Here is an 11,408-nt window from a genome sequence, read left to right on the forward strand (position 1 = left end):
CAGAAATATGGTTCATAATTAAAATATTATTATTATCGAAGTCGAAGGTATTACCGTAAACGGAAATATGGTTCGTATCGAAAATATTGTCGGAAATAGAAATATTGCCGGAATCGAAAATATTACCGGAAACGGAAATATTACTGGAATCAGAAATATTGTCATTTTTCGGAATCGAAAATATTATCGGAAACGTAAATATTGTTTGAATCGGAAATATTTTCTGGAATCGAAAAAATGAATTGGAAGCACGAAACGAGCGATGGACCATCGCACGAAGCAATGACCCATCGCTCGACGGGCCGTAGCGCAACGCCTAGCTCGATGGGCCAGCGTGCCAAGCAAGCAAGGCCAGCTGCTGCCCAGCGTGCATGGGCCAGCGCTGTTGCGCCTAGCACACGGGCCATCGCTGTTGTGCCTGTTGCTTGGCCAGCGCGGTTGGGCCTACGCGTGCAAGGCCATAGTTGGTCGGTTTACTTGCTATGCAAGCAGCCTGCCAACCCTAGTGTTTTAGGGTTTTGGTTTTTGGTATATATTCAAAACTTTCCTAAATCGTTCTAGGGGTTTTGGCTCCTAGGGTTTTTCCTATTTCCTATAAATACATGGCTTATGGTCATGAATTAAAATACACAATTCAATGCACTTTGCCTATCACCTAAAAGTGAGACCCCGAAATCATAAACCTTATTGTATATCCTATTTGGTACGATCTAAGACGAATCCGAACGTACTGTTGACTTTCTATGGAGGGACGACGTTTGGCAAGGGAAGGCACTCATCACAAAGTGTGTTCACTAAATTATGCTAAATGATTATGTGCATTAATTTGGATTTTGGCATTTATGGTTTATTCCGCATGACATTAGATTTTTCATAACCTAACAAAGTTCTGGTTCTCAATTTTTCGGAACGGGTACCCTGTACACACCAATTCTAATATGGAGTACCCAAAATAAGGATTCGGGCCATATAAAATAACTTCATCTGCCCAAGATATACGGAGTACAATCCAAGCTAATTTTTGGAAAATAATTAAATATAAAATTATAATCTAAGCCCAACCTATAAAACAATCAAAGTCCAAACCTTAAAGTAGATTTTTTTTCCCAATTAATTAGCAATATTTATTAAATATTTTAAAATGACAGAAGTTCTGGTTATCATTTTAAAACTTGTTGAAATAGGTTACGATTCAAATTCCGATTCCTGAAGTTTGACATAACCCTGTTACAGTTGTGCTCAACCCTATTAGATAGCAAGCCCAAAACTTACTCCCTAAAAAACGCGGGAAATGCTAGTCGTACTTGGTACGTAACTCTACTAACATCACCACTCCGTCACTTACGCTCTCACAATCTCACACAGCTGCGTAAACCGCCTTTTCCCTCTCACTTGTTCAAAATCAATTTCTAGGGTTTCGAATTCTCGCAGTAGTTGCACAATTCATTACTCAATCACATCAGAAATGTTTAACAGCCAATTCGACGGAAACGCCGCCTTCTCCGGTGGCGGTTTCATGCCTTCTCAAGCCACTCAGTCCGCCGACCCTTCCTATTCTACCGCGAAAGTATTTTCTCCCTCGCATTTCCCTTTTTTTGTGTGTGTTTTAAATCATCGTAATGCTATTTTCGTTCCTAAATTTAGTGTTTGTTGACGTGAATTGAGAATTTATATTAATTAGGGTTTTCATTTTCATTTGGTGTTTGAATTAATTGATGCGTGTTACAGAATCGTGATGCTCAGGCATTAGTGCCATTGACAGTGAAGCAGATGAATGAAGCTGTTTCAGCTTCCAACGAGAGTGGAACTTTCCTGGTTGACGGTGTTGATGTTAGCAATGTATGCTGTTCTTTTTTCTCTTGATTGTTGTTTTGAAAGTTAATTGAATTGTTGGTCCTATAGTTGTAAATTTAATTTCAGCAATGAGAGTTAAGGTTGGAAATTTTGTCGACTTAGGTGACACTTGTTGGGTTGGTGTTTAACAAGACTGAAAGGGTTACTGACGTTGGTTTTGTCCTCGATGATGGAACTGGGAGGATTGATGTTCACAGATGGTAAGGATTTTGATTTTGTGGATTTTTGGGTTTGTGTTATGCGGAATTATTGTTTTAAAGTTATGAAATTTGTTTGTGGCTCAACAGGGTTAATGAACCTCACGACTCGAATGAATTGTCAAAGATTATGTGAGTTACTTGATCCTTTTATTCTCGCAGCATATTTTTTGTTATGACTTTTAGATTAAGACAGGTCACTTGTGTGTTTTCCTTGATATTTAGATACTGATTGTAATTTTTTAGTACACTCTCTGTCTTATAAGGTGTGAAACAATTTTCTAATATTGGTTGTCGTGAAAGATGGTTAAAATTGCACTGGAGTCATGCATAACTGTTGTATATATAGGGCTAGTTATCATGGTAGCCAGCGATCTACATGTTCCTTATGCAATTCTATTTTGGAAGTGTCATGAAAGTTTCATGAAAGTTGACTCTGTCCTGTTTAGAGTATTACTGTAAAATGTTGCCAATTATGTAGGACGGAGGGAGTTTTTAGTTTGAGAACTATCTGGGAATGTGGCTTCTGGAGAGATGTTTGCTTTCCATTGTTTATTGTGACAAAGTAGTTTTTTCTAAAGTTACTTTCATCTCTCTGACAACAGGGATGGTATGTATGTACGTATCTATGCAAGTTTGAAAGGGTTTCATGGTAAAAAGCAATTGACGGCATTTTCTGTCAGGTATACTCGAAATTCTTGTAGGTTCTTTTTCTTCTTCATAGATATCTGGAACTTGCGTAAACTAGACACTGATTTTTGTGTTAGCTCGCCGTGTTGTCTGATAACTTTTTGTGTTAGATTGTCCTTTCTTATAAAAAATACTGAGTTTGAAGTTCTCAGTTTTAGACTGTCTTCTAGGGTTGCGTTATTTTTCTTGACGGGTAGAATGGGAAGGTGAGATAGGGGAATTGAAATAGACAAAAAGATAAATTTGTGAGGGAGTATAGTGGCCTTCCAGCTCAACCAGCCAGTTTGTTGGATAGCAAGTTAGTGTTGATCTATCTCAGTGATGTTCTATGTTGTTTTGTTGTGAACCATAAGTCATCTTTTCTGGGGACTGTTAACCGGCAAATGAAGTTATTACATTTTCCTTATTAGAGGTAAAACTGAATTTAGTTATTTGCATACACTGTCATGAGAACTTTTGTATGTTGGGAATCCCTCTAATTTTGGCTTAAAGTGAATGGGTCGTGGTTTGATAGAAGGAAGATATGTTACAAAGTCTTGTCTTGTGTGTCTATGTTATTATGACAAGTATTTAGGTGATCATTGCTATTCCTATATCAGAATCTCAAAGTAGTGGAAATGAAGTGTAACCAGCCATTTTGATTGAGGTATTCATGAAACTTGGAATCTTGTGCTTTCAGAATTGATATTTGAGTGGAAGTAGCATTTGGAAGATATTACAAAGTCTTGTCTTGTGTGTCTATATTATTATGACAAGTAAAGTATTTAGGTGATCGTTGCTATTCCTTATCAGAATCTTAAAGTAGTGGAAATGAAGTGTAACCAGCCATTTTGATTGAGATATTCATGAAACTTGGAATCTTGTGCTTTCAGAATTGATATATGAGTGGAAATTAAGTCACGCATACACTTAATGCACAGGGGTAATGCTTATGTCTTTCACAACAATGTTTAGTAACAAGAAGTGTAGTCATTGCGAAATACTCCTTCTGTCTCTTTTTATTTTTTACGTATTTCGTTTTCAGTGTCCCATCTTAGTCTTTACATTTGGAATATTTCCTTTTATACTATAGAATAAATATCCTTAATATTCTGTCAAAAATCGTGCAATTGATTATTTTCATCAATCAAATTCATTGAGACATTAAATCTTTCACATTTTTCCATTGGAAAATTAGATATTTCACACTTTTCCAATGTCATATTTTGGATAAAAGTGAATATTATCAATAAACGTAATTTGCATTGTTTAAATAAAAAAAGTATAAATCTTTATCAACATTAATTAGTTGTTAAATCGCGTGCATGATACCAAACGTAAAGAAAAAAAGGGACGGAGGAAGTATATATTTTTTAATCCTCCTAGGATCTAGTGATGGATTTTCATGGATCAATCTCTTTTCGAGGGATCGCAGGGCTGGAGAGTTTCCACACTTAGGTTGGTTGAATTAGTGAATGTCTGGAGCTTAGTTTAAAAAGGCGCAAGGCGCACTAAGGCGCACAAGGGTCATGGAGCCTAGGCGCAAGGCACAAGGCACAAGGCTCAGGCGCGCGCCTTTTGGATACAAGGCGCACATAATTTTCTAATAAACCTTAAAATTCGGTAAAGAAAAAAATTAACACAATTTATACGCAAAACAACATATTTCTATTGGAGTGCCATATTTTCTTGCCGGTTCATAAGCATCGCGTGATCCCGTCGATGGAGTGCTAGAATTAGAACCTTCCATGGTAATTACGAGCTAGAAATATGAAAATTAACTCATATTATGCTGCTTCCACTACCCAAAAAGCTAAGGTTGTAGAGATATGACCTTTGATAGGTCACATGGGGTGTGTTTATATCATTAAAAAAGAAAAAAAATGTAAATAAAAGATCCACGTCATCCTACCGCGCCTGAAGACGGAAGGCGCACAAGGCGCAGCGTGCGCCTTACCTAAGGCGCACAAAGGCGCATGAAGGCGCGTGCCTGGTTGACATCAGTGAGCCTTGAGAGCTCAAGGCGCCGAAGGCTGAGCCTAGGTGAGCCTTGCGCCTAGGCGCGCCTTGGGCGCGCTTTTTTAAACTAAGGTCTGGAGGTACAAATGACACTGGACTAATATGGTGTTTCTGTGTTGATATTTTGTTTTCTTGGTTGAGTCCTAGCTCCATGCTGCATACCTCCTGACTCCGGTAGTACAGGGCCTCTTTCCATCCTCACTTTCTGGCACTATGAAATGTGGACACTTTTGAATTGAAACTAAAAAAGTATATGAATAAGTTAGTCCATCCTCCATCCCCTCCTATACACCCCCATATCTCATTCGTGTTCTGTGTTCAAGAATCATAATTCATTGATTATTAGGTTTAGTTATTCCTGAATTTGAATTCTTATGAAATTAGATTCAGCCCTATAATTTTCATTTCTAATTGATACTAGCTTCGCAGTTTACAGAAAATTCATTGATGAATAAGTATCTTGAATTATATCGTGGAAGGTCAGAATTTGACACATAGATTTTCTCTAGTGTCCAAGTTAAAGTCGTCTTAACTAGGCTCTGAATCTCGGTCATTCTGTAAGTGTTTTAGTGCACTTATTGGTTCAGCACTAAGCTTGAGACATGTAACTTTTGATGTCATCCAGTTGGTTTCAGTTAGAAACAAGTACACGGATTTTTATCTGTAAAATCAGTCTCCAAGCTGAAGCTTTTAGCTTGTTCAATAACGTAATGCCGATTCATAAACAAATTGATAATGGATTTATATTAAGGTTGATGTTATTATTTAATTGCTGAGGACAGTATTAACTTAGAAAAGGAGAACTGGCCAAGGCTGCTATTTGGCAGCGCCTGGAAAAACTTTTTCATGATTGACAATATGTCTTTTACGTGGGGTATGCACTTAAGGAATTGAGGTTCTAAATTAGGTGTAAACTAGAGCTGGCAAAATCTATCCTCGATTTGAAATCAAACTTGTTGAAGACAGGCTTTGAAAACGGGCTTTGAAGAGATACTTATGAATCACAACCTTGCTGTAACCTTGCCTATGACTAAATATCATTGGGTACATTAATATATTTTGGTATATGCAAACAATATGCAAACAATATGATATAATAATATAAGGTCATGAACCCAAAAGTAATACCAAAAATTTGAGAAATAGAAAATACGTGAAGTTATTGCATAATGATAAGGGTTAAGTACTTTTGAGGAATTAAAAAAGAAGGGTGTATTACTTTAAGGGTTATGTATCATCGTGTGAGAATGAAGTTTAGAAAAGGTATAAGAAAGAGAGAGACTTTGTTTTCATCACAATTAGGTTGCAAGCAAACTGCATTAAGTTCTTTTCTCTTTGCACTTTGATGGATGAGTTGACAAAGTTTTTACACTATGAGGTTCCTTGGCGTACGTTGTTCACTTGTTTGTAGATGATATTGTTCTAACGGAAGGGTTTGGACCACATTTTGATGACAAGTTAAAATTGTGGGGTCAAGAGTTGGAAATCCGGGACTTAAGGTTGAGCTGAACTAAACAGAATATTTGGAGTGCGAATTTGTTACAGATGAAGGTTTAGATATTAGTGATTTTTTTTATTTTTTGGTGGAAAGATATTAGTGATTATGAATGTAAGCCTGTAAGGCTCTCCCGAGCACAAAAATTAAGATGCTGACCAAGATGTTTACTGTTTAGACTCAAATCATCTGGAAAGGAGCATTTAGACTACAATGTGATCACAATGTTAAAGTTTTATAGGACTTTTCCAGCCAGCTGACAGATTGAAATGTTGGGCTTTTAAGGAAGATCATCTTTGGAAGATAAACCTGGTGAAGATATCTTCGAAGAGGGATGTCTGGTAATACAAAAAGAGAGATTACGTTATGAAAATGTCTGCAGTTGGGTGAGTGGATATCTATTTGATTTAAGGTGAGTGTGAATGGACTGTGGTTCTAACAGCAACATGGCTGTGGTTGATGAATCATGTTGGATTGGACCAGAGTGAATGGAGAACGATGTGAGGGACTCATGGGGCCATGTTGTAAAACTTCCTTTGTTTTGGACTTTTAGGTAAAGAAAATTTTGTTATTAACTTCTAGGGTTGATCTGAAGTTTAAACTAGCCCGAAAACAAAATACTTCAAATTGCTAGACTTGCAGTAGCGGAGCCGGACTATACTTAAATGGCTTCTTTTGCAGGTCTGGGTGAAATGTTTTGAACAATTTTAAGTCTGATTCTTTCACCACCAGGTCTGTGTTAAGCTGGCTTGCTATGTTAATAATGCATGGAAACATAAATAGAGAATTTCCAAAATTATGGGTACAAAACTTGGTCTAAATTAATGAGATCTGTGGAACATTCTAGTGAATTTTTTGCCCCAAATATGACAAGGAAAAATAAATTCTTACCAATGGCTTGATATACCCTATTTATTCAGTCATCCGTTCTCTACTATCCACCATTGTAGATCTTCATATCTAGAGTTTGCATGGGAAAACCTAGATATATAAGTATTTTGATGATCAATGGATGAGTCGGAAAAAAAATTAGGTGAACTGTTTTGTTGTTTATGTCTGCAGTGCCTTTTGCATGCTATATAGCTTTGTTGCGGGGCTTTGTTTTCTATTTTATCTTCTAGCCTTCATTTTATCTAGTAATTTTTGAACAAATGCCACCTCAGTCCGAGTGTCCTCAGTTGGGTGAAGAATGAATGGTGTGTCTTTTCACTTAAGCTGTAACACTTTCTGCTGTTTACCTTGCTCCAACGGGCTCTTATTACCCATGTAGATGCAGTAGATATTTTGCTGCTTCTATAAGCTCTTTTTCTGTTTGTTTGTGGAGAGTGAGTGGGTGAGTTGTGGCATTGGCTCTGGGTTATTAGAGTTTTGCATGTACAAGTTTGTCAGGAACTAAGTGGAGTTGTGTAGACTTCAGTTTGTTGCAATCAATTTCCTCATCTGTCAGTAAGTGTTTTGTGATTGATATCTAATTTCGTCATGCTCTCAGAATCAAAGGTTGAACCACATTGTTACTGTGTTTTACAGACCGCTGACTGACTTTAATGAAGTTACATTTCACTACCTGGAGTGCATGTATGTTCACGTATACTGTACCAAATTGCAGGTATGCAAAATTTTACCCTGTTTTCTATGGATTCTTGAGTACACTGTTTGATTTTATCTTCTCATTTATATGTTATTGCAGCCAGCTAATGTTTCTACTGATGCTCAAATGATCTCTTCAGTAAATGGCACCCCTTTCAGAGGACACCAGGGTATCCAGCAGAATCAAGTATACTTCGTTGTTACTAAAAAGTCTGATCTTTTGTGATTTCTATGTTTAGTTCTTATTTTCTTCTTTTTTTTCTGCTCAGTTTCCTGGACAGTTTGATGAATTAAGGGGCGTTGACCAAATGGTGATGGAGTATCTGCAGCAACCTGCTAACTTGTGAGTTCATCTTGGATTTTATACCGTCTATTGCCCACTCCATCTTTGCTGTTCAACTTTATTCTGCTTTCTGCATTACAGGTTCGTCTATGTTGTTGTGTAAAATCATACCTAAGTATGTCTGGAAATGACAGAATGGACTGGCTCAGCATTCGAAAAACAAATAAGAGGAGTAATTAATATTTAGTCTCTATGAATTGCCTCTATAGTAGTATAACAACATAGACTGTTTTGGGGGTTATTATTAAAAAGTATATACTGTCTTAAGAATGGACAGTTTGGAGAAACAGCATCGACTGTATGTAGCCTTAAATATCCAAAAGTTTCTTACGTAGTCTAGTTAAATAGTATTAAAAGTTTGGGAGACTGATCAAGGAAGGATATTCTGCCAAGCTTAACATCATGTTCTGCTGGTATTGCCTACAAGTCATAAAACTATAGTTATTGTCTGGCGAAGATGTTTAGAAAAAACTTCTCGTTCTCAGAAGTAGTGTGATCCTTCTATAGAGTGGTTCATAGACAAAAACATTGGTGGACTCTTGGATATGGTACCAAGCCAAAATCATTCACGGAACGTGTGTTTCAAGGTTATCGATCTTTTCTAGAAAGCAAGTTGAAGTGGACGCTTGTTTATGGAGAGAATTTGTGCTATAATTAGTGCTTAATTGTTAATATTTTATTAGAAGGGGTAGGAACACCATGTTATCTCAATTCAGCATGTTGCTCCTAGCATTGAAGTTTGTAGGGTTATGTTGTTTTTCTTCTTAGCTTTTAATATGTGGTTTACTGCTTTCTGTGTGATAGAATAATGGAAGGTTTAAACCTGCCATATCAAGTTTCATGGTTATAATATACGAAGTACTTGTTTATTGCTGATCCATTTGTACTTGTCTGTTTTCAGGGCAAAGACAGTAGGGGTGAATGTTAACGAGATTGCACAGCGATTAAGTATTCCACTTGATAAGATCATGTACTTTTCTCTTTTTTTTTTCGTTTCTTTAACTTTGTTGCTTTCAAACGGAAATTATGATTTTGCCGCCTCTGTAAAATTCTAACATATACATCTCCCTTCATGGGCAACCGACAGGACATCGGTAAAACATCTAGAAGAGGAAGGCTTTGCCTACTCAACGCTCGATGAATACCACTACAAATCAACAGCAAATGCTTGATTACCCTGTTTGCTCACTTCTAAAGGCCGGGTTCCTATTCTAGCTGTCTGAAGACTTAACTTTTTATCTGCATACCGCCTGTAAATTTATTTGTGGTTCATTAATGAGCACCTTTCAAGTTTGAACATAATCCAGATCAAGTTTAGACGAGAATTGTAGAAAAGGATATGGAAAACGTGGAGTTTTAGACGAGAATGTAGATCAATACTGGTAGTTCCATGCGGGTGTCCTAAAATGTTCTTTATATTTTTATTTATACTATCATATTAATGCTTTAATATTCTATCAAAATTTGTGTCCAATAATTATGTTAACCAATTAAATTCATTGGATTTTTTAATCTCTCACTTTTCTATTGCAACATTTAATTTTTCTCATTTTTTCAATATCAATTTTGATAAAAGTGGAAATATTATAAATAAATGTATTTTTTCTTGTTTAGATGAAAAAATAGAGGAATCTGAATTCACATTAATTAATCATTGAGACGGGGTCAAAATACCAAATGTAAAGAACAAAAAGAGGCAGATGGGGTATAGTATATGAAAATCAAGAAGAAACTTGTTACATGTCATGAATAATGAAATAAATAAACAAAGGAAAAATTGATAAAGGCAGTCTCAACTATGGACCTTCATCTTTAAAAGGTCCCAAGTACGGATTATTATTGTGTGGTCCTAATGGGCCTTTTTACTGGTGACCGGTTTACTAAGTGGAAGATGTTTGATTTTTTGATTTTTTTTAATTTATCTTTTTATTTTCCTAAATTTTGTGAGGGAAGTTATTGTGAGGCACATGTTTGTTTTCCCTCCCATTTTCTGAAGTCCAACCACCTTCACCCACCTTCATTCTTCCATTTACTCCTCCTTTCATTTACTTCTCCGCGAAAAAAGGACGCATCCATCACCATCGTCGCTCGTACTGTGCTACATCAATCACCATATGAATTTTCGTTTTTGGAAGGATTCTCTTTCCTTTTGTCGGTGGCTTCAATTTCGCACCTAAACATCACAATCACGCCCAAAAATTGAAGGTAAACATCAATTTATGAGTACGTTTGTACTTTAGGGTTTTATAACCGCATAATCAAGTGTAATTGCATGTTTACCCTAATTAATTTCGCAATTTAGGGTTTACAATGTAGTAATTTTCGTAATTAGGGTTTTAATTTCGTGACTCTGAAATTCAACTTCCATGGTTGTCGATGTGAAGAACTAGAATTATGCCTAATTGTTGTGATTCTAAAGTTGTCATTTTTCGTAATTTAGTAATATTTTGGAATTTGAAATCGTAAATTTGCATACTTTTCTAATTATTTTCAATTTAAAATAGTAAATTGCATAATTATGTAATTTTAGTGGTTTTTAATCTCGTAAATTGATCAATTTATGTTTGTGTGATTGTAGTTTAATGTGGGATCAAGTGGTTGTTACTTGAAATTTTGGCATGGGGTTTGTTTAAGGATAAACCGAGAGGTCGACAATATGTGGGTGGGAAAGCTAGATCGTTTCAGGTGGATATTGATGAACTATGTTGGTGGTATTTACTGGAATTAGTGGAGAAATGTGGGAAGTATGGGAAAGTTGAGGAGATATACTACTTGCTCCCTAATAAGGGGTTAACAGATGGGTTAATGAGGGTGTACACTGACAAGGAAGTCTTAGAAATGGCTGAAGTTGTGTTGAAGTGTAGGTCAATAGAGCTGTTTGTGTTGCATGGAGTTGATGAACCTGTGGTCCTCCCAACCCCACTCCTCCCACTCCCTCCCCCATCAGAAGTGGTAACACCACAGAAGAATAAGGCCCAAACGAAAGCAAAGGCACCAGCTAAATCTGCCAAGCCCATGATGATGCATAAAAGCCCAGCCTCAAAAAAAGCCACATAAAACCCCAACTCCATACATCTTAGGTCCAGTCCAAGATTGAAGAATACCCAATCTCAACCAAACAATCCTGTCCAATCTCAACCAGACTTACAAAGCACTATCTCAACAGAAATCCCACACACTCAACAATCACAAATTGCAGAAAACCCACACACTCAACAATCCCAAACTACAGAAAACCCAAACA

The 11,408-nt window shown here is 36.6% G+C and overlaps 1 protein-coding gene across 1 annotated transcript; it reads left to right on the plus strand.

Annotated features, from left to right (window-relative positions):
- Positions 1-1,314: 1,314 nt before the first annotated feature.
- LOC110789030 (replication protein A 32 kDa subunit B) lies at positions 1,315-9,614 on the plus strand. Its single transcript, XM_021993677.2, has 10 exons — positions 1,315-1,567; positions 1,729-1,839; positions 1,957-2,054; positions 2,142-2,183; positions 2,657-2,734; positions 7,762-7,840; positions 7,922-8,008; positions 8,091-8,164; positions 9,066-9,134; positions 9,252-9,614. The coding sequence occupies exons 1-10, from the start codon at positions 1,466-1,468 to the stop codon at positions 9,334-9,336; spliced, it is 825 nt and encodes a 274-aa protein (XP_021849369.1). The 5' UTR covers positions 1,315-1,465; the 3' UTR covers positions 9,337-9,614.
- Positions 9,615-11,408: the final 1,794 nt, after the last annotated feature.

Source organism: Spinacia oleracea, chromosome 2 (genome assembly GCF_020520425.1).
Source record: "Spinacia oleracea cultivar Varoflay chromosome 2, BTI_SOV_V1, whole genome shotgun sequence".
In the NCBI taxonomy this organism is placed as follows: Eukaryota; Viridiplantae; Streptophyta; class Magnoliopsida; order Caryophyllales; family Amaranthaceae; genus Spinacia; species Spinacia oleracea.